The sequence below is a fragment of the Bos mutus genome, chromosome 19 (assembly GCF_027580195.1).
Source record: "Bos mutus isolate GX-2022 chromosome 19, NWIPB_WYAK_1.1, whole genome shotgun sequence".
NCBI lineage: Eukaryota > Metazoa > Chordata > Mammalia > Artiodactyla > Bovidae > Bos > Bos mutus.
Genome location: NC_091635.1, coordinates 18,085,881 through 18,109,775, shown reverse-complemented (window position 1 = coordinate 18,109,775; position 23,895 = coordinate 18,085,881). Strand labels below are relative to the sequence as shown.

The 23,895-nt window shown below is 42.5% G+C and overlaps 1 protein-coding gene across 6 annotated transcripts in view; it reads right to left on the bottom strand.

Annotated features, from left to right (window-relative positions):
• ARHGAP44 (Rho GTPase activating protein 44) overlaps nucleotides 1–23,895 on the bottom strand; it is a 119,036-nt gene that overhangs the window by 38,001 nt on the left and 57,140 nt on the right. For all 6 annotated transcript variants that reach the window (XM_070389527.1, XM_070389529.1, XM_070389525.1 and 3 more), the window contains 3 exons: nucleotides 9,575–9,614; nucleotides 9,096–9,200; nucleotides 2,207–2,283 (listed from right to left, as the gene is read on the bottom strand). In XM_070389527.1, the coding sequence (XP_070245628.1) occupies nucleotides 2,207–2,283; nucleotides 9,096–9,200; nucleotides 9,575–9,614 (222 nt within the window). The remainder of the gene's footprint in view (nucleotides 1–2,206; nucleotides 2,284–9,095; nucleotides 9,201–9,574; nucleotides 9,615–23,895) is intronic.

The following is a 23,895-nucleotide window of genomic DNA, read 5'->3' as shown; positions in this document are numbered from 1 at the left end:
GTTCCCCATATATTTACCTTCCCACAATCTGCTGCCCTAGAGACTAACATTTCTTTTTCTTTGTCTTGTCCCATCTCTAAAAATCACTGCTCTTTTGTTAAAAATACTACATAGGCCCAAGTTCAAGTCACCCCTTTGAGTTACTCATCATTGAGTTCTCCCACGTGTATGACAATCAAACACGTATGCTTTTTCTCTTATTCATCTGTCCTCTGTCATTTTATTTGTAGGGCTCATGGAAGAGCCTAAGATGGGAAGAGGGAAAAAGAATTTCTTCATCCTCTCCAGCACATTCACTTTGCTGTTTGTTGTTCAGTCACTAAGTCGTGTCTGACTCTTTGCAACCCCACGGACTGCAGCACTCCAGGCTTCCCTGTCCCTCGCTACCTCCAGCAATTTGTTCAAACCCATGTCCATCGAGTCGGTGATGCCATCCAATCATCTTATCCTCTGTCGCCCCCTTCTCCTCCTGCCCTCAATCTTTCCCAGCATACTTTTTTTTTTTAATGCTTTCTTGCTATTTGCATTTCATTCTTTTTTTCTGGACATAATCTACCACACACAACCTTAACTAGTTTCTCAGTGAGAACATGCAAATAGTAATTCCTCTATATCTGTGCCTGAAGATACCCTATTTTCCTCTTATTCCTTAAGATTTTTAAAAAATATTTGCTTCTTTGGCTGTCAGGTCTTAGTTGTGGTGCACGCTGGCTCAGTAGCTGCAACACGTGGGCTTTGCTCGCCCAAGCCATGTGGGATCTCAGATCCCCAGCCAGGGGTGGGACTCACTGTTCCCTGCATTACGAGGAGGATTCTTAACCACTGGGCCAGCAGGGAAGTCCCGTCCCCTTCTTCTTGAATGACAGTTCAGTACATCACTGAATCTAGATTTCTCACATTTTCCACTCACTACTTGAAGATATTCCTCCCTTATTTCCTGGCATTTATGTTGGCTCATAAATAGTCAGTTATCAGTCTAAGTGCCCTTGTATACACACTTGGTGACTGAACAACTACAAGCTTTCTCTGCTCGACTTTAAATCTCTCTTTTGTGTCAATGGTGTGTAGCAGTTTTACAATGGTGTGTCCAGTGATGGATTTCTTTTTGTGGATCTCTGTCAGGACTTTTTGTGCTCCTTAAATCTGAAGACTCATGCTTTTCTTCAAATATAGAAAAGGAAAATTCAACCAGAAACTCACCCTTCTATTTTCTTCTTCAGGAGCAGCTACTACACATTAATGCTCTATATTTATAACCCGCCACTTGAGTTTCTCCACTTAATGTTGCCTGTATCCTTAGTGCTTCTATTGGTCAGCCAAGACTTTCATTCAGGAGCTTCTGGAAGCTCTTACAGGAAAACCCAAAGGAACTGTACTTTATTCTGGTCATTCTTGGGGTGACTCCAGATATGTTTTCAAGGTCACCAGTTTCCATATCTGTGTGCAACTTCCGGTTTCTCTCAAGTTTTTAAAATATAATAAATATAATTTGAATTTTTAAAAGTTCTATTTGGTTTTCTTTGATTCTGCCTCTTCTTTTTTCCCCTTGTATTGATTTTTTTCTTGTCAAGAATTTGTTTGTGTTTATTAAATTTTTAAATTTCACTTTAAATGTAATTACTGTCCATTTCCTTTCATGCCATCCTAGTATTTTTAGCCCTTAGGGTCCAATTCTCCCATCAGCTGTGCCTGCTGACCCTCTCTCATGATGCTTCTATTTTTAATTTGTTTTTACTGTGAGCTCAAAATCAGCAAGGGTTGTTCTTCTGGGAATCCTATAAGTTCTGACATCTGACACGGAGAGATTTCATATTTGCTTCTGCTGGGACCCGAGGGATTTTAGTGCCCTTCAACCAATTTTTTTTTTTTTTTGACCACACTTCATGGCATGTGGGCTCTTGGTTCCCCAACTGGGGATCAAACCTACGCCCCCTGCAGTGGAAGCACGGAGTCCTAACCACTGGACCACCAGGGAAGTCCCTACAGTTTTACATTAGTTTCTCCCCTTGGGAGCTGCCTCCTGCCCAGACACTGTGACTCCAGGGCCTGGGGGCTCCATTTCTCACTGGCCACCGCTCCTTCTTCCCCATCCAGTCCCCAGCCAGGCTTCAGGGTCCTCAGCGCCTTGCTGAGATGTGCTCATCCCCTCTTTAAGGACGGGGACTTTCCCAGATTTGGCACGAACCCATGCGTGGTATCTCCTTACCCAAGAAGTGTGTCATCTCCCAGGATAGCTGACCCTTCCATCAGACACTGAGCCAGTGTTGTCAAAGGCAATTTTTTCTGAAAAGGAAAAAAGAATGTGGTAATGAAAATGACTTCAACAGTTACCCACTTATATGAAAATAGTGAGAAGTCAAATACTTGCCTAGATACCCTGTTAGCTAAGAAACAAATTGACTTTAAAATATGTATAAAACCTAAAAATTCAGAGGATACAAAGGTGGGTTAGACTCAGACATATCAAAATTCAGAAAATTAAAACAAAATTTGCTAATTTGGAAAATAAGGCTAAGGTTTACATGCTGCATTTTAAAATCTAGTAGGATAGCAACACGGAAAAAAAGAGATTTCAAAATTACGCTAAAGACTTGAACCATGCTTTAATTAGAAATCAAACTCTTTCTTAAGAAGTACATTAGCCCTAATTTATAAACAAGGCAGCTTATGGTCAAGAAAGAGAGAAAATGTTCACCTAGAATTATAATGCAAACAAAGTAATCATCAATATAAGGCAGACTCCAAAGAAGATATAAAATGGCCAATAAGCACGTGAAAAGATGCTGAACATCATTAGTCATTAAGGAAACCAAATGAAATCTGCAATAGAGATACCACCTCACCCCCACTAGGATGGCTATCATAATATTAATAATATATATTTGTGGGTACATAAAATAAATATTGGTGAGAATGTGGAGAAATTGGAACCTTCACGCTTTGCCAGAAGAGATGTAAAACGGTCCAGCACTGGGGAAAAGTTTGGCAGTATTTCAATAAGTTAAACAAAATTACCATATGGCCCGGCAATTCCACTCTTGGGGATGTACCCAAAATACTCTGAAACAGATGGCTGAATAAAAACATGCATGATGTGAAGAGCGGCCCAATGCACAATAGCCAAAAGGTAGAAACAGCACCAATGTCCATCAACGGGTGAGTAAAGAAACGCAACGCAGTCCATCCACGCAAAGGAACTACTACACAGCCGTAAAAAGAGAATGAAGTCCTGACACAGGCTACAATGTGGATGAACCCTGAAGGCGTCGCCAGAGAAAACGGGCACATGATGTATGATCTACTTATATAAGATCTCCAGAATAAACAAATCCATGGGGACGGGAGCTAGATTTGTGGTTAAGAGATGAGGGGGAAACTCCAATACATTGGCTACCTGATGTGAAGAACTGACTTGTTTGAAGAACTGACTCTCCTGATACTGGCAGAGATTGAAGGCAGGAGAAGAAGGGGACAACGGAGGATGAGATGGTTGGATGGCATCACCGACTCAATGGACATGAGTTTGAGTAAACTCTGGGAGTCGGTGATGGACAGGGAGGCCTGGCGTGCTGCAGTCCATGGAGCTGCAAAGAGTCGGACACAACTGAGCCACTGAACTGAACTGCGGGGGAGGGGGATTAATTGATGAGTATGGGGTTTCCTTTTGGGGAGACGGAACTGTTCTGGAAGTAGATTATGGTGGTAGCTGCACAATACTGTCCCTGCACTAAATGTCACTGAATTGTACTCCTCAAAATAGTTAAAATGGCAAGTTTTATGTTATGTGGGAAGTGAGGGAGAGAGAGAAGGAGGGAGGCAGAAAGGCAGAACAATCTATGATCACAGAATGATACATCCTCCTTACTAAGTGTGGACAAGCCCTGTTCTTCCTGAGCCTACACCATCCAGCACACGCTGAGAACAACAAAGTGAGAACAACGGGATCTCCTTAGGTCTTCCGGTCTACACCACCACACAGACCCCCTCCCAACCCACAGCCTTTATTTACCTCAGGACCCAGAGGCCCTCAGCTGTCACTCACCTCCTCCCCAGAGTGAACGGGGTGCCCACCTACCTGGGTACCGCAGCTGTGATGACAGACCAGACGCTGCTTTCAGGGACCTTACATCCCAGGGCAGGGAGACAAATACTAAACACAGACACTATGAAGGAGACCGTTTCAAGAGCTGGAAGTGCCGTGCGGGCAACAGAAAGCAGGACAACAGGCAGCGTGGGCAGCTGTGGTGAGGGAGCAGTGATGAGAAAAGACCCTCCCCCCAGAGAGGGTACCTTTAGGAAGCACCCTGAAGGGAGACAAAGTCAGCCAAGCCTCCAGATGGGACAGAACATTCCAGGCAGAGGAATGGCAGGTGCAAAGGTCTGGAGGTAGGATACCGGGCCAGCTCAGCATCCATCCCCAGGAGACCAGCACGACTGGAGCTCAGTGAGAGAAGGGGGAGCAGTCAGGGAGGAGGTGGAGGCTAGACTGCACAGGTCCTCATTAGCCAGAGGTAGGAGTTGGATTCTAGGGGACCTGGGGACCACTGGGGGCTTGTTTAAAAACAAAATGATCTGTTTAAAATAACTCAATCCTGAAACACGAAACTGGATGACATGAGAGAGGAACCAAGATGAAGGTGGATTATTAGGAATCTGGTTTGAACATCCCCAGGAGAGCGGCAGGCTCCAGGTATCTCCAGGGAAAAATCGCAGGAGACAGGTCAACCCCAAGAATGGGATGGAGTTCCTGGGGCTCCCAGAGGAAGAGAGACCAGGACACCTGAGAGATTATTGCTCTCCAGCCCAGGAAAACCCAGGACACCCTGGGTGGGTCCAAGTCACAGTCCCCTCCCTCCCCTCAGAGAGGACGTCTAACTTCCGTGAATGGGGTGCCTACCTACCCAGGTACCACTTCCTGGTTACACGCCTTTCACTCGAGGAATAATCCTGCTACCCCACCATTTCATAAAATGAGACATTCTTCTGGGTAACAGTGAGACCAGGCAACCAAGAAATCATACATCCAAACTTAAACACCACTTTCTAGCTGTCCTACAAAGCTATTAGGTCCAGGTTTCCAGAGATTTAATTAAAGGCACAGGAACAGTATCTTCCGAGAGAATCTGCTCCCACCCTCACCGTTCAAAAGGAGTTACTTAAGGCATGTTGTAGAGAAACGTCTAAAATGGTTAAAAAAAGAAAGAAAAGCAGACCATCCTTAACCCTCAGCCACTTGGTTCCTGTCCCCAGAATCATGGCAGTGATCAGTTTCCTGTGTCTCCTTCCATAAGTATTCTAAGCAGATCCAATTATGTATGTGAGTGTGTCTGTGTTTAATGGACACATTTTCCCCCTCACACTGTCAGCACACGATATATCCAACCCTACACTTCGTTTTCCTTTTCACATAGAGATATCGTTCATGTCATTTCCTATCAAGACGTAGAGAGAACTGCCTCATGCTGGTTGTTTTTTTTTTTTTTTTTAATGGCTACACAGATCACTGAATGATGACAACATTTAAACAAGTCCTGTACTGATGGTGTAATGGTCACAAGACAGGGTCTGTGCCTGTGGACCAAGTGATGCTCCTAAGAAAGGATTTGCTGTGGAGGAGACACTGAAGGCCTTGTGGGCATGTGGATTTCAAGGGCATTGGTGTTGAAGGGGTAAAACCTCAATTAGTGAGTTTTTGCTTGTGTAGATGCTGTAAGAGTCCAGAAACTAAGAGAAGAAAAGAATCAAGAAATTAAAAGGAAGCTACCAAAGGAAAAAAAGAAAGGAAGAAACGGGTTATACCTTCATGTCAAAAACGAGACAGTAATAATCTACAATCAAAGGCAGGTGAATAGAAGAAGTGAATGGACTACCAACTCACAACAGACTCCAAATTATTTCTTTATTCCTAAAGAAATTTTCTAAGACAAAAGGAAAAGCTGAGGGCTCGGTAGACACAGGGCACCGTGCTGATTAATTTATCCCAATGCCTACCTGCTCCTGAGATATTACTTGCTCTCTTCCCCACCCTCTGCTCACCCCCACCTAACTTAGAAGCATATGGAGACTTTGAAGGATCCAACTGCCCACATGTCTAGAAAAGCCACCATTCTCTGGCTGACAAAGATCCAGGCTGAAAGAACCACTAGCATTCCAGGGACTACTGTGTTAGTCGCTCAGCTGTGTCCAACTCTTTGTGACTCCATGGACTGTAGCCCACCAGGTTCCTCTGTCCATGGAATTCTCCAGGCAAGAATACTGGAGCGGGCTGTCAATCCTTTCTCCAGGGGATCTTCCCGACCCAGGGATCGAATCTGCCTCTCTTCTGTCCCCCACACTGTAGCTGGAATCTTTACCGTCTGAGCCACCAGGGACCATTAGAGCCCAGGTAAAGAGATCTTAGCAAGCTTCACCCTGACCAGTGGCTTTCCAGGTCAAAGGGAAGCTATTAGAATACACTTCCTCCTGATTCTGGAGTGCCGAGAGATGCTTAAGAGTTAAAGACGGGGACACAGAATGTTCCAGGGTTTGCAAAAGCAGTTGATCTGACTTGTCTGAGATGATTGTTTTTTCCAAAATTATCTTGGGCAGAAGCAGCACAGTTTGTAGGATGACTCAGAGACAAAAAGTTTCATTCTAATATCCACTCTGCTTCCCAAACATACACACGCGCTCACACACAGCCCCATCTCTGAGAACCTCTGTCTACTACCCTCTAATCCAGGCACACTTGTTCCCTGGGGCTCAGCAGTTCTCAGGTGATTCTGGACCAATGACGGGGCCACAATAACAGCAGCTTCTGTTTCTTTACTATGTACTTAGGTCAAGTACCGTGCTAAGCATTTACATGAATGATCTCACAGAATTCTCAAACAACCCTACTAAGTAGGGATTCACTGTTACTACCATTTTCCAAGTGAAGAAACCAAGGCTTATAGAGGTAACTGACTTGTTCTCTGTCAGGCAAAATCTGGAAACAGCAGAGCTGGGCTTCAAGCTCAGAGAGTCATATCCCAGCCCTTAAACTCAGAACCATCAACCTAAATTGCTTCTGTAAAGAACAGCAAAGATTTGGGACTTCCGTGGTGGTCCAGTGGTTAAGAATCCGCCTTCCAATGAAGGGCGTGTAGGTTTGATCCTTGATCAGGGAACTAAGATCCCACATGCCTTGGAGCCAAAAAACCAAAACATAATACAGAAGCAATACTGTAACAAATTAAATAAAGATTTTAAAAGAAAAGAATAGGAAAGATTTAAATTGGCGCGATGCGTTGGGCAACTCCTGTGCCTAAAATACTCACGGGCTATCCAGTCGTGACACATCTATTTTTAGCGCTGCCTTCACGTGGCAGGCCCCATTAGAGGCATTAAGGATGCAGCCGTGATGGGAAGATAAGATCCCTGCTCCCATGGAGCTCACATACCAGGACTGGGAACGGACACGGGAGAAGATGAAGAAGCACAGCGATTTTAGAGAACAACATGTGCTAAGAAGAACATGGAACTGGGGGGTGTGACTGGGGAGGGAGCAAACACATCAGATGGTGAGAGAAGCTGCACCAAGAAGGTGGCATCTGAGCTGAGAATCAAACATTAAGATGTTGCTGGCCTGGCTAGTCGCAGTAGCCAGGACGTGGAAGCAATCTAAAGGCCCATCAACAGATGATGGATCAGGATGTGGTTCATATATACAAAGGAATACCATCAGCCATAAAAGAGGAAAATAACAACACGTGCAGCACCATGGATGGACCTAGAGTTTATCACTTAAGTGAAGTCAGACAGGGGGAGACAATACCATATGCTATCACTTAAATGTGGAATCTAAAAGAGGACACAAACGAACCCACTTAGGAAACAAAAGCAGATTTGTGGACACAGAGAACAGACCAGCGGTTGACAAGAGGGACGAGTGTCAGGCTTCCCTTGCCGAAATCCCCAATACACATCGAATTACTTCCACAGACACTACAAAGCAGTAAACATTTTCTTTCCACCACACATCAGTAGTTCCTACTGGGAAAGTTAAGAAAGAAGAAACCAGGGTTGGGAGGAGAAAACGGAATGATCGATGGAGCGAGCAAAGTGATCTGGTCTTGCAGTGTGAGCTCAGAGGACGAGTCAGGATAGCCAAGAGAGGCGAGGCCAACAGAGTTGGGGGGCTCAGGGCGACCACCAGGAAGTGACGTCAACAAGAACTCCTGGTCAGAGAAAATCAGACAGACACCAGACACATTGATCATCAACTCAAGGGGGAAAGAAACCCCCTAGACTGCCTCTCCCCTGGAACAAAGCCAAGTGAACACTTGAGAATATCTTTTCAGGGGGCTTCCCAGGTGGCTCAGTGGTAAAGAATCTGTCTGCCAATGCAGGAGATGCAGGAGATGCAGGTTAGATTCCTGGGTTGGGAAGATCCCCTGGAGTAGGAAATGGCAACCCAGTATTCTTGCCTGGGAAACCCCATGGACAGAGGAGCCTGGCAGGTGACAGTCCATGGGGTCTCAAGGAGCGACTGAGCACAGCAGACAAACAAAAAATAAACTAATATTAGTAAGATTTTTTTTTTGAAAAAAGGAAGAATATCTGTTCATCTCTGCTGAATTTGAGGGAGGTGGGGGTCAAGAGGGAAGTAAGCCTTCAGGATCATCCCCCTCAAGGACTGTCCAGTGGAGCTGCATGATGCAATGCCTTCAGCACTAGTGCAGGTTCTAGACAGAGACCCTGGAGCCCTGTTATGCATCACGTTATGTTTACTGCATCATTGCAGCAAAAACGGTCTTCAAAAGAGCCTTTATATGTCCCTTGTAACCCCCAAAACCACAGTGTAATTTTTTTTCCCATGTGATCTTAAGATACTATGGAGGCAAATGGAATCTGTAGATGAGCAGCAGGGGTAAGGGAAAGGTGGCAGCCTCCTTAGCAGTGGGATCTAAGCCCGTCCTGCTCTCCTCGGGGGCTGCCCCAGTCTGGGGAGGACAAGGATGGGGACCACATCTTAGTGAGGGTGGAGGTGCTTCAGGCAGGGCTACAAGTCTCAAACACTGGCCGGGCGGTCAGCAGGCAAATTCCACCTCCCCTGGGGCCGAGAGGGCACTTACGGAGCGCTTGTCAGCCTCGGCCCCTTGCTGGCCCTGCAGACATGCCGTGAGTTTCTTGTGTGTGCTGTGGGAGACCTGCTTCACCAGCTCCAGCCGCTTCTCTACCTGCGGACAGAGCAGGGGGCAGGGCCCCCGGGTGAGGTGAGGTCAGAAGTGGGATCATGGGTCTGGATAATCCAGGGACAAGACTGACCCCTGTTTCTGCAGAGACAACATCCAATGCGGGAGAGAAAAGGAGGGGATCACAGACTCGGGGACACTTTGCTAACCGTGTGGTGAAATGCCTTCCCATGTCTCCTGAAAAGTCCCACTGAGGCTGCTGTGCACCATGCAGGGTGCCATTGTAAAGAGAAAAAGCTGCATCTCTAAATGGACTGGGGGAGGAGCAGTGGAGAGTCTGAACAACATCGGGAAGGGCTCGGCTGTAAAAGGGAAGATGTCTTTGACATCTATGAGTTATGGTCCAGTGACAACCTTACCTGAAGAAGGTCTTCACTCAGAACTTCTGTCTTCTCGGCCCTAAAGGGAAAATGGAGACACATATCAGTTAAAAAACCAAAAGCAGGAATATGGTCTCATAATTACTCCCCACCCTCTCCACTTATCGAGTGATTCAGCTATACATCTATGCACATTCTTTCATATTCTTCTCCATTTGTGGTTTATTACAGGATATTAAACACAGTTTCCTGTGCTACACAGCAGGACCTTGTTGTCTCTCCATCCTGGATATACTAGCTTGCATCAACAGCAATGATTTCCAACAAGAGAAAATGTAGGCAGATTGACAAGGAACATCAAGTAACCAGCATTTCCAGCAAAAACTTAGGCTCTGAGGGGTCTCCCGCTACTGTGTGGAAACCTAGATGAAGCACAACAAACACACCTTTTTCTGCCTCCAGGTATTTTTTTCAATTGATAGAATTAAGTAGGTTCCCCTACCCATTCCCTTTGGTCTCCCCCAAACAAGCAAACGTGGCAGAGATTGATCAACAGCAAAGACAGAGAAAGCGTTGAGTCCTGATGACAAATGCAAATGTCACCACCGAGATCTGGCCACTAGTATGATGTACCTCCCCCCCCAGAAAGTGGGGCTGAAACCAGAGGTTAACACTTCCGGGAAAAGAACCTAGATGCTGGCTGGAGTGTCCCAACCTGTTAGCAATCCCTGTCTCAGCATCAGAGGAAAATGCAAATCTTCCTGGAGCCAAGTACAAAGAGGCATACTCAAAAAAAATCAAAATATAAACTAACCCACAGAAAAGAAAGAAAAAGAATACAAAGCAATTAAAAAAAAAAGAACAGACATAATACAAAAAATTAAATGGCAGGCTTAAGCCTTAACATATTCATAATCATATTAAATGCAAATAGCCTAATAAATATGCCGATTAAGATACAGAGTGACAAGAGTGGATTGAAAGAAATCATGTGGGCCACAAGAATCTCACTTCAAATATGATATGGGTAGGCTGAAGGTAAAAGGACAGGAAAAGATATCATGCAAGCATTGATCAAAAGAACGCAAAAGTGGCAGTATTAAGAGCAGATAAAGTAGACTCAGAATAAAGAAAATGACCAGAAATATAGAGGAGAATATAGTGATAAAAGCATCAATCCACAAGACGACACAGCATCTTGAATGTGTATGCACCAAACTACAAAGCCGCAAAATACGAGAAGGAAAGTACAAATGCAGAGATGTCAGTATTTCTTCTCTCAACAACTGACAGACCAGCTAGAAAAAAAATCAGCAAGAGTATATATGAACAGAATTCCAGGGGCTTCCCTGGTAGCTCAGTCAGTCAAGAATCTGTCTGTAGTGCAGGAGACCCAGGTTCGATCCCTGGGTCAGGAAGATCCCCTGGAGAAGGAGATGGCAAACCACCCCGGTATGGGCTTCCCTGATACCTCAGTTGGTAAAGAATCCGCCTGGAATGCAGGAGACCCTGGTTTGATTCCTGGGTCTGGAAGATCTGCTAGAGAAGGGATAGGCTACCCACTCCAGTATTCTTGGGCTTCCCTTGTGGCTCCTGCCTGCAAAGCAGGAGACCTGGGTTCAATCCCTGGGTTGGAGAGGAGGGAAAGGCTACCCACTCCAGTATTCTGGCCTGGAGAATTCCATGGACTGTATAGTCCACAGGGTCACAAAGAGTCAGACACGACTGAGCGACTTTCACTTTTCTTTTACTCCAGTATACTTGCCTGGAAAATCCCATGGACAGAGGAGTCTGGCAGGCTACAGTCCATAGGTCACAAGAGTCGGACACAACTTAGAGACTAAACCACAACCGCCACAAAAGAATTTGACATTTATAGAAGAACACTCCAACCAACATCAGCAGAATATTCTTTTCCAGTACATAGACCAAGATACACAACATCTGGGTTGATAACATTATGAGCCTGAAAGAACTGAAATCATATACAGTATATTCTCCTATCACTAACAGAAGGATAAGAAGAAAATGTCCAAACACTCAGACACTAAACAGAATGCTTCTAAATAAGTCCTGGAACAGAGAAAGTCTCAAAGGAAAAAAACTAACGAACTGAATAAAAATGAAAATGTAATGTATCAAAATGGCAGACACAGCCAAAGCAGTGCTGGGAGGAAATTTTATAGCACTAAAATCATACATCAGAAAAGAGAAACATTTTCAAATGAGTAACCTCTAGTGCAACAACTTATAAAAAAAAAAAGACCAAAAATAAGCCCAGAGCAAGCAGAAGGAATGAAATCATAAAGGGCAGAAATAAAGAAGTCTAAAACAAAATAGTAACAGAGAAAACCAAGAAACAAAGAGCTGGTTCTTTGAGAATACAGTTGAAAAAACCTCTAGCACAACTGAAAATAGGAAGAAAGAGAAGACAGAATAGGAATGAAACAGGAAATGTCACTACAAAATCCTGTAGGTTTCAAAAGGTTGTCTTTGAACAACTAACCACATACATGTAAATTTGACAAGTTACATGAAATGGACTAATGGACTTAAAAACAAATTACAATACACCCAATATGAAAGAAATAATCTAAATAGCCCTGTGACTATTAAGAAATTGAACCTGTACTATTAAAAACCTTGGAAAAAAAATTCAGATCCAGAGATTTCACAAGAGAACTTTACCAAATATTTAATGAAAAATTAGCACCGATTCTACATAATCTCTTCCAGAATTCCAGAAAACCTCTTACAGAAGAGGAGGAAATGCTTCCCAATTGATTTCATGAAGCTAGTATTCCTTTGATACCAAAACCAGACAAAAAACAGTAAAAAAAAAAAAAAAAAAGCTAACTATAAACCAATATTCCTCAGGATATAGATGCCTTGATCCAAGTTTGTACTCAACATTCATTCAATATGGTGCTAGAAGTTTTACTTAGGGCAATAAAGGAAATTAAAAAAACATACAGATATGAAAGGAACATATTAAAATGTCCCTATTTGCAGATGACATGTTTGTTTATGTAGAAAATACCAAGGAATCTACCAAGAAAAAAAAAAAATTCCTAGAGCCAATGAATTCAGCAAGGTTACAGGACATAAAGTAAACAAACAAAAATAAATTTTATTTCTATATACTAGCAGTGAATATATATTAGGATTAAAAATAAAATACTATTAACAACTGCTTTGAAAAATAAAATACTTAGGAATAAATTTATAAATACATAGGTACAGAAAGTACATGTTAAAAACTATAAAATACTTATGAAAGAAATAAAAAATCTACATCAAGGGAGAAATACTGTGTTTGTGGACTGGAACACTCAACATAATAAAGATATCAATATTCAAAACATTAGTTATGATTAAATACAATCCCAATCAAAATTCTGAAAGGATTTGTTATAGATACAAACAATCTAAAATCAATACGAAACTGCAAAGGGAATAGAATATACAAAACAATTTTTAGAAAGAATAAATTTGCAGTACTCATTCAATTTTAAGACCTACTGCCGGGAGCCAGCGTGAGGAACTCCGCCCATGGCAAAGGTCAGGAGGAAGGAAGCTCGGCATACGCAAAGGGGGGATCGAGCCTCAGGAGTCCCCCTGGAAATTCTCGAGCATCTACCCCCAAAACCAGAGTCTGCCTACTTTACTGCTTGTGCTCTCACCTACACCTCTGACTTTACAGGGGCTGTCCCCCACCACCTCTCTCTGAAAAAGAGTTAACTTACAGCTCCAGTTAATAAAGTTTCTGGGCGTGACAAGAGTGTTTCAACCTACAAACTCCTTTGGAAGTTCTCTAGCCTGCCCTTCAGGTTCTTCTGGCCACATGTGATTGTTCACAGCCTCCCAACCGTGAGAGGCAAGAGATGTTCTAAGCTGTCTAAATACAGATTCCTTTGAGCAGTTAAAAGATTGATTAGAAATTGTATTGGTGAAGGGTTTTTCACTTGTTGGGCCAATGTTTGCTGCTAAGTTTCCATATCCCTTACCTACTGTGTCCCTGGGAGTGTATTGATTAATATAATTGGTGTATAGGAATGTAAGTAGTAGCTTTAATGTTTGTAACCTTGGACCCCTGAGTTAATTCTTTTCTTGTTACAGCCCACCACACCTTGGCCCTATAGGAATGCAACTTTATCTAATGCTTTCGGAGGGTGGTGCCTGACTTTAGAATAATCACCTTTAGAGAAAAATAAATTTTCTGAAGAAAGGATCATACAATGTTAACAGGCCTCTTGGCCAGAAGATGATGTAAATCACCTGAACTTTTGCATATGACAAGTTTGCAGGAAGAAAGCCTGGCTTACTGCTGACTCTACCCCTTCCCCCATTATACTGTATGCACAACTTAAGGTATAAAAACTTTGCAAAATAAAGTGCGGGCCTTGTTCACCGAAACTTGGTCTCCCCATGTCGTTCTTTCTCTCACCTTCTGGCTGAATTTCCATCTGGAGAATGGAGGCTCGTCAAGCCTACTAATTATGCCTGGGCTTCTGAGATCTGACCGGGGAGGCCTTAGTGTCTCCTCTCCTTCGGGAGAACAGGAGGACGCATGCGGCCTACGTAGGTGATGTAAATTCCTTGCCTTGGAATTTTATTAGCTTTCCATGTAAACCAAGTTATTCAGCCTCTTTTCTCCACTGAATTTTCCTGCTGAGCTATCCTTATTCTATTACTCTTTATATCTCTAATTAATATTTAATTAAAGCTACTGTATCCAGTTCGCCGACGCCGTCCCCGCTTCGAATTCCCTGGATCCACCGGGGCTGGACCCCGGCAACCTACTATAAAACTAAGTAATCAAAAGAATCTGGTAGTGAAAGGACAGAAAAACAGATCAATGGGACAGAATAAGGAAAATGGACCTAGACAGATATAAGCAATTGACTTCTGACAAAGATATAAAGAGGAATAAGAGTCCTTTTAACAAACTATGCTGGTACAATTCGACATTTACATCAAAAAATATGAACTTTGTCCCATATATCATATCATATATAAAAATTCATAAAGGTTCACAGACCTAATACAAAACAAGAGACTATAAAACTTTTGAAGAAAACATGAGAAAATATCTTTGACCTTGGGGTTAGGCAATGAGTTCTTGGAAATATCAAAAGCATGATCCATAAAATTAAAAAAAGGATACATTAGACTTCATTTAAATTAAAAGCTTATGCTCTGTCAAAGGCAGGTCTAAAAAATGAAAAGGAAATCCACTGAAACAAGAAATATTTAAATATTTGTAGTTCACATAAAAGAACTGTATCCAGAATATATGCAGAGCTCTTAAATTTAACAGTAAAAAACATCCTGTTACAAAATGGGCAACAATACCCAAACAGAAACTTTTTAAAATTTATTTTTTAGTTGAAGGATAATTGTGTTACAGAATTTTTGAATGGAAATTTTATCAAAGAAGAGGAATAAATGGCAAATAAGCAAGGGGAAAACTGTTCAACATCAGTATCCACTAGGAAAATACAAATTAATACCCAAATGAGATAACACAATATAACAAAATAACAACAAAAAATGCAAAACCCTGACTATATCAAGTTCTGGAGAAGATGTGGACCAACTGGAATCCTTACACACAGCTGAGAGTGGGGCAATGGAAGACGGAACAGTCACTGGGGAAAAAAGCTTGGTAGTTTTATGAACTTGAACATACACTTGCCACATGACCTAGCAATCCCACTCTATAGAAATGAAATTTATGTTCCCCCCTAAAAAACCCTCATAAATGTTCATAGACACTTCATGTATAACAAGCAAACATCCTAAATGTCCTTCATCAGGTGAGTGGATTAATAGCAGAATACACTCAATAATTTGTAAAACACTCAGTCAATCCTAAAGGAAACCAACCTAGAATATCATTGGAAGGACTGATGATGAAGCTCCAATACTTTGGTCACCTGATGTGAAGAGACTCAATGGAAAAGGCCCCAATGCTGGGAAAAGTGAGTGAGTCACTCAGTCGTGTCCAACTCTTTGTGACCCCATGGACAATACAGTCCATGGAATTCTCCAGGCCCAGAATACTGGAGTGGGTAGCCTTTCCCTTCTCCAGGGGATCTGCCCAACCCAGGGATGAAACCCAGGTCTCCCACATTGCAGGCGGATTCTTTACCAGCTGAGCCACAAGGGAAGCCCAAGAATACTGGAGTGGGTAGCCTATTGCTTCTCCAGTGGATCTTCCCAACCCAGAAACTGAACCAGGGTCTCTTGCATTGCAGGCGGATTCTTCACCAACTGAGACATGAGGGAAGCTGAGTGGGAAAGGTTGACGGCAAAAGGAGAAGGCGGCAGCAAAGGATGAGATGGTTAGATAGCATCACCAACTCAATGGACATGAATCTGAGCAAACTCCAGGAGATAGTGAAAGATAAGGAAGCCTGGTGTCCTGCAGTTTACAGTTTTGCAAAGAGTCAGACACAACTTAGCAACTGACCAACAACAAACACTCAACAATAAGTAGGAAGGATCTATTGACACAAGTGACCATATGGATAGGTGTTTAAAGATATTATGCTCAGTGAAAAAGGCCACATGCCCTTATCTGGTACCCAAATGAAACATCTTTTAACAGAACAATGCCTATTACAATAATATTTTAGTAAGCATTGTTCTGCTAAAATATTTTCTAATATTTTCTACTGTGCTCACTATATTAATTTCACTATCACTAATGGGTTCAGTTCAGTTCACTTGCTCAGTCGTGTCCGATTCTTTGCAATCCCATGGACTGCAGCACGCCAGGCCTCCCTGTCCATCACAAACTCCCAGAGTTCACTCAAACTCATGTCCATTGAGTCAGTGATGCCATCCAACCATCTCATCCTCTGTCGTCCCCTTCTCCTCCTGCCTTGAATCTTTCCCAGCATCACGATCTTTTCAAATGAATCAGTTCTTTGCATCTGGTGGCCAAAATATTGAAGTTTCAGCTTCAGCATCAGTCCTTCCAATGAATGCTCAGGACTGATTTCCTTTAGCATGGACTGGTTGGATTTCCTTGCTGTCCAAGGGACTCTCAAGAGTCCTCTCCAACACAACACTTCAAAAGCATCAATTCTTCAATGCTCACCTTTCTTTATAGTCCAACTCTCACATCCATACATGACTACTGGAAAAATCATATCTTTGAGTAGATGGACCTTTGTTGGCAAAGTAATGTCTCTGGTTTTTAATAAGCTGTCTAGGTTGGTTGTAACTTTTCTTCCAAGGAGCAAGCATCTTTTAATATCATGGCTGCAGTCACCATCTGCAGTGATTTTGGAGCCCCAGAAAATAAAGTCTGTCACTGTTTCCAGGAAGTGATGGGACCAGATGCCATGATCTTAGTTTTCTGAATGTTGAGCTTTAAGCCAACTTTTTCACTCTCCTCTTTCACTTTCATCAAGAGGCTTTTTAGTTCCTCTTCACTTTCTGCCATAAGGGTGGTGCCATCTGAATATCTGAGGTTACTGATATTTCTCCAGGCAATCTTGATTCCAGCTTGTGCTTGATCCAGTCCAGCATTTCTTATGATGCACTCTGCATGTAAGTTAAATAAGCAGGGTGATAATATACAGCCTTGATATACTCCTTTCCCGATTTGGAACCAGTCTGTTGTTCCATGTCCAGTTCTAACTGTTGTTTCCTGAGATGCATATAGATTTCTCAGGAAGCAAGTCAGGTGGTCTGGTATTCCCATCTCTTGAAGAATTTTCCACAATTCTTATCATCTACACAGTCAAAGGCCTTCCCTGGTGGCTCAGAGGTTAAAGCGTCTGCCTCCAATGCAAGAGACCTGGGTTCGATCCCTGGATCGGGAAGATCCCCTGGAGAAGGAAATGGTAACACACTCCAGTATTCTTGCCTGGAGAATCCCATGGACAGAGGAGCCTGGCAGGCTACAGTCCACGGGGTCCCAAAGAGTTGGACATGACTGAGTGACCTCACTTCACTTCTTCACACAGTCAAAGGCTTTGGCATAGTCAAGAAAGCAGAAATAGATGTTTTTCTGGAACTCTCTTGCTTTTTCGATGATCCAGCAGATGTTGGCAATTTGATCTCTGGTTCCTCTGCCTTTTCTAAAACCAGCTTGAACATCTGGAAGTTCACGGTTCATGTATTGTTGAAGCCTGGCTCAGAGAATTTTGAGCATTACTTTGCTAGCATGCGAGATGAGTGCAATTGTGCGGTAGTTTGAGCATTCTTTGGCATTGCCTTTCTTAGGCATTGGAATGAAAACTGACCTTTTCCAGTTCTGTGGCCACTGCTGAGTTTTCCAAATTTGCTGGCATATTGAGTACAGCATTTCACAGCATCATCTTTTAGAATTTGAAATAGCTCAACTGGAATTCCATTACCTCCACTAGCTTTGTTCGTAGTGATGCTTCCTAAGGCCCACTTGACTTCACATTCCAGGATGTCTGGCTCTAGGTGAGTGACCACACCACCGTGATTATCTGGATCATGAAGATCTTTTTTGTATAGTTCTGTGTATTCTTGCCACCTCTTCTTAATATCTTCTGCTTCTGTTAGGTCCATACCATTTCTGTCATATCAACTATGGGCTGGGACTCTGCATTTTTAAAATGCTGTCCTAGAGAAATCCCTGGGCATTTATCAGGAGACATTTTCAAAACATTCAGCAGATTTTTCTCTTTTTTGGTTAAACAAAAAATTAGGGGGAAAAAGGTCATCAAGAAGAGAATTTTAAAAATGGCATATATTTGCATAATGTTATACCATATGTTCTTTTTCCATGCGGATGGTCTTGATCCCTGTCTCCTCCTGTACAATGTCACGAACCTCAGTCCATAGTTCATCAGGCACTCTATCTATCAGATCTAGTCCCTTAAATCTATTTCTCACTTCCACTGTATAATCATAAGGGATTTGATTTAGGTCATACCTGAATGGTCTAGTGGTTTTCCCTACTTTCTTCAATTTAAGTCTGAATTTGGCAATAAGGAGTTCATGATCTGAGCCACAGTCAGCTCCCGGTCTTGTTTTTGTTGACTATATAGAGCTTCTCTATCTTTGGCTTCAAAGAATATAATCAATCTGATTTTGGTGTTGACCATCTGGTGATGCTCATGTGTAGAGTCTTCTCTTATGTTGTTGGAAGAGGGTGTTTGCTATGACCAGTGCATTTTCTTGGCAAAACTCTTATTAGTCTTTGCCCTGCTTCATTCTGTATTCCAAGGCCAAATTTGCCTGTTACTCCAGGTGTTTCTTGACTTCCTACTTTTGCATTCCAGTCCCCTATAATGAAAAGGACATCTTTTTTGGGTGTTAGATCTAAAAGGTCTTAGGTCTTCATAGAACCATTCAACTTCAGCTTCTTCAGTGTTACTGGTTGGGGCATAGACTTGGATTACTGTGATATTGAATGGTTTGCCTTGGAAACGAACAGAGATCATTCTGTCGTTTTTGAGATTACATTCAAGTACCGCATTTCATACTCTTTTGTTGACCATGATGGCTACTCCATTTCTTCTAAGAGATTCCTGCCTGCAGTAGTAGATATAATAGTCATCTGAGTTAAATTCACCCATTCCAGTCCATTTTAGTTCACTGATTCCTAGAATGTTGATGTTCACTCTTGCCATCCCTTGTTTTGACCACTTCAAATTTGCCTTGATTCATGGACCTGACATTTCAGGTTCCTATGCAGTATTGCTCTTTATAGCATCACACCATGGAAAAGAAATGCAAAAAAGCAAAATGGCTATCTGGGGAGGCCTTACAAATAGCTGTGAAAAGAAGAGAAGTGAAAAGCAAAGGAGAAAAGGAAAGATATAAGCATCTGAATGCAGAGTTCCAAAGAATAGCAAGAAGAGACAAGAAAGCCTTCTTCAGCGATCAATGCAAAGAAATAGAGGAAAACAACAGAATGGGAAAGACTAGAGATCTCTTCAAGAAAATTAGAGATACCAAGGGAACACTTCATGCAAAGATGGGCTCGACAAAGGACAGAAATGGTATGGACCTAACAGAAGCAGAAGATATTAAGAAGAGGTGGCAAGAATATACAGAAGAACTGTACAAAAAAGATCTTCACAACCCAGATAATCACGATGGTGTGATCACTCACCTAGAGCCAGACATCCTGGAATGTGAAGTCAAGTGGGCCTTAGAAAGCATCACTACGAACAAAGCTAGTGGAGGTGATAGAATTCCAGTTGAGCTATTCCAAATCCTGAAAGATGATGCTGTGAAAGTGCTGCACTCAATAGGCCAGCAAATTTGGAAAACTCAGCAGTGGCCACAGGACTGGAAAAGGTCAGTTTTCATTCCAATCCTAAAGAAAGGCAATGCCAAAGAATGCTCAAACTACCTCACCATTGCACTCATCTCACACGCTAGTCAAGTAATGCTCAAAATGGTCCAAGCCAGGCTTCAGCAATATGTGAACCTTGAACTTCCAGATGTTCAAGCTGGTTTTAGAAAAGGCAGAGGAACCAGAGATCAAATTGCCAACATCCGCTGGATCATGGAAAAAGCAAGAGAGTTCCAGAAAAGCATCTATTTCTGCTTTATTGACTATGCCAAAGCCTTTGACTGTGTGGATCACAATAAACTGTGGAAAATTCTGAAAGAGATGGGAATACCAGACCATCTGACCTGCCTCTTGAGAAATCTGTATGCAGGTCAGGAAGCAACAGTTAGAACTGGACATGGAACAACAGACTGGTTCCAAATAGGAAAAGGAGTATGTCAAGGCTGTATATTATCACCCTGCTTATTTAACTTATATGCAGAGTACATCATGAGAAACGCTGGGCTGGAAGAAACACAAGCTGGAATCAAGATTGCCGGGAGAAATATCAGTAACCCCAGATATGCAGATGACACCACCCTTATGGCAGAAAGTGAAGAGGAACTAAAAAGCCTCTTGATGAAGGTGAAAGAGGAGAGTCAAAAAGTTGGCTTAAAACTCAACATTCAGAAAACTAAGATCATGGCATCTGGTCCCATCACTTCATGGGAAATAAATGGGGAACAGTGGAAATAGTGTCAGACTTTATTTTTGGGGGCTCCAAAATCATGGCAGATGGTGACTGCAGCCATGTAATTAGAAGATGCTTACTCCTTGGAAGAAAAATTATGACCAACCTAGATAGCATATTCAAAAGCAGAGACATTACTTTGCCAACAAAGGTCTGTCTAGTCAAGGCTATGGTCATGTATGGATGTGAGAGTTGGACTGTGAAGAAAGCTGAGTGCTGAAGAATTGATGCTTTTGAACTGTGGTGTTGGAGAAGACTCTTGAGAGTCCCTTGGACTGCAAGGAGATCCAACCAGTCCATTCTGAAGGAGATCAGCCCTGGGATTTCTTTGGAAGGAATGATGCTAAGGCTGAAACTCCAGTACTTTGGCCACCTCATGCAAAGAGTTGACTCATTGGAAAAGACTCTGATGCTGGGAGGGATTGAGAACAGGAGGAGAAGGGAACAACAGAGGATGAGATGGCTGGATGGCATCACTGAATCGATGGACATGAGTCTAAGTGAACTCCGGGAGTTGGTGATGGACAGGGAGGCCTGGCGTGCTGCGATTCATGGGGTGGCAAAGAGTCAGACATGACTGAGCGACTGAACTGAACTGAACTGATACCATATGTTAATACATTAATAAAAATAGTTAAATAAAATTTACCCAAAACAACATTGATGAATCTAGTAAGTACTGTGACTAGGGAAAAACAAAAGACTACTTTGATCTTTGATACGATTTTCATAAGGCTCAAAGCTAAAAATTACTAAATGACATATTGTTACAGGATGAATACACATGTAATAAAATGAAAATGCATTTCAAATGGTGGTTATCTCTAGAAAAGGAAGACGGGTGGGATTTGAAAAGGATAAACAGGTAGCTCCAACATAATTGTTAGTGTTCTGGTTCTGAATTTGTATAGTACATACATAGCTTTAACATGTTTCAGAATATGCATATGAAAATAGTGGTAATCTATGTATCAAACAAAAGATAATATTAAAAAAAGCCCCAAGTATTAAGCATAAACTTGCATAAATGGTTCCTTGCATAAATGATTTATATACATATATAGGTATACACACACATATATTTAAGGCAGAATATAGGGAATCTAATGAATATTGTTTGTTTATTTTTAGTCTTCTGGGATTATAGGACTCACTTATACAAGTTTATATAGATACACTGGAGAAGGGAATGGCCACCCACGCTAGCATTCTTGCCTGGAGAATCCCATGGACAGAGGAGCCTGGCGGGCTACAGTCCATGGGGTCGCAAAGAGTCGGACATGACAGAGTGACTTTCACTTCACTTCACTTCATATATACATATGTTTTATATGCAATAAATATATAATAAATGCAATATATATAAACTGTGACATTATAAACATTTTCTTTAAAGATATTACTACTTTTTCTTTAAGAGTAAGAGTTGAGTTTTAGGGCTTCTTGATTGCTAGCTAATTACTCACAGTTCAACTGCACATAAAATAATCAAAACAATGTAACTACATGATTGATAAGGCGGCAACAAACTCCCTTAAAAGAAAAGGATCTTGTGCTGGAGACAAATTTTGCTCTTAAAGTGTGGGGTCATACACTTATTTGGAAATCAAAAGGATTTAAGAAACTCCTAGAATCTTTTGCTGACCTGGGAAGACTGATCAATACTGAATTGACTGGAGGTTGCATAGGCCGACTGTCCACTCGCCGGAGACTTCCTCCATTACACACGAACCACTTCAACAGAGCACTCAAGACTGACCCAAGCAAGGCGGTGGGCGAAAAGGTGATGCTAATTTAGGAAGCCTGGTGATTTGGGTCTCATCTTTGTCAATGAAAGAGCGTTGTTCACTACTAAGACAATGAACACTACTGTTTTCAGAGCGTGAGTCACTCTACAGTGATAGGCACCGTGTAGGTGACACCAGAGTACAAGTCATGTACTTTTATTTTTTACACCAAGAGACTAATGCAAAACAGAGCCTTGGGCAAACGGATCTAAAAATGGTGCACTGTTCTCCTTAGGGGCTTAGGAGAATAATCCACCACCACCCACAAAAGTCCTGACTGTCGCCAGTGTCATACTTGAGCTTGTCAGGTCACAGAATGTGCTCCATGAAAAAATAAATAGTTATTAGACAGTCCAAAGAAAAGGGCTCTGTGGAAAAAATGCTAGGAAACACTGAAGGTTATATTATCCATTAACAGAGTCTTATTAAAGTATTAAAGGCTCTGAGACATCCTGTAGGAAATCAAATGGCTTAGCCAACTCGTCATTTCCCAAATCTATAAAAATATAGTTCACATAACACCAGTTTGCAACCACATCCTGAGTGCGGAGTATGACAGTGAAGGAAACATTCACGACGGACATGCTGGAGATCTTACCTGACATGCTGCCTTTGGAGTTCCAGCCTCCTCACAGAAAGACATTTAGTGGCTAGACAGCCAAGCAGTGATTCTCAGCTGTCATTACAGAAGTCACAGAGCAAGCTGCCTTTAAGCAGAGATAGTCTCATTACAGAGTTTCCCTGGTGGCTCAGTGGAAAAGATTCCCTGGAGGAGGAAACGGGAACCCATTCTTGCCTGCAAAACCCCATGAGCAGAGGAGCCTGGCGGGCTCCAGTCCACGGGGTCACAAGGAGTCGGTCACCACTGAGCACATGTGCACTGGGCTATGTGGGGCCCTACCAGTCCAGTCCCTGAACCTGTGGTGATTCAGAAGCAGGAGAATAGTGTTCGGACTACAGGAGCCTGAAAACAGGTGAGTGGAGGTATGGACTCGTGACTGGTTGTTTGCCTATCAAAGATGTGCTTGCAGGCAAACTGTCTGTGCTCTCCAGGAATCAGCCAGGCCTGGGAGGGGCAGCCTCTCCTGAGACAATGAGACTTCAAATGCCCAATCATGAAGTATACAGAAAATATAGTGAATACAGTCAATCACTTTTTTTTTTTTAAAGGCAGAAGATGTTATTGTCTCCAATTTTTTTTAATTAAGTCAACTCTAAATTAAGTCATCATCTTAATGGCTCAGATGGTAAAGAATCCGCCTACAATGCAGAAGACCTGGGTTCAGTCCCTAGGTCAGGAGGATCCCCTGGAGAAGGGAATGGCTATCCACTCCAGTATTCTTGCCTGGAAAACCCAATGGACAGAGGAGCCTGGTGGGCTGAGGTCCACAGGGTCGCAAAGAGTCAGATACGACTTAGTGACTAACAGCACTAAAACGCCAAAGCATAGTCCTGGACCCACAGTTATCAGCACTGCTCCTGCTAGCATTCAGCCGGTGTTCTTTGAGAACTGTTGCATCTGTAGATGTATTCTTGATGCATCTGCAGA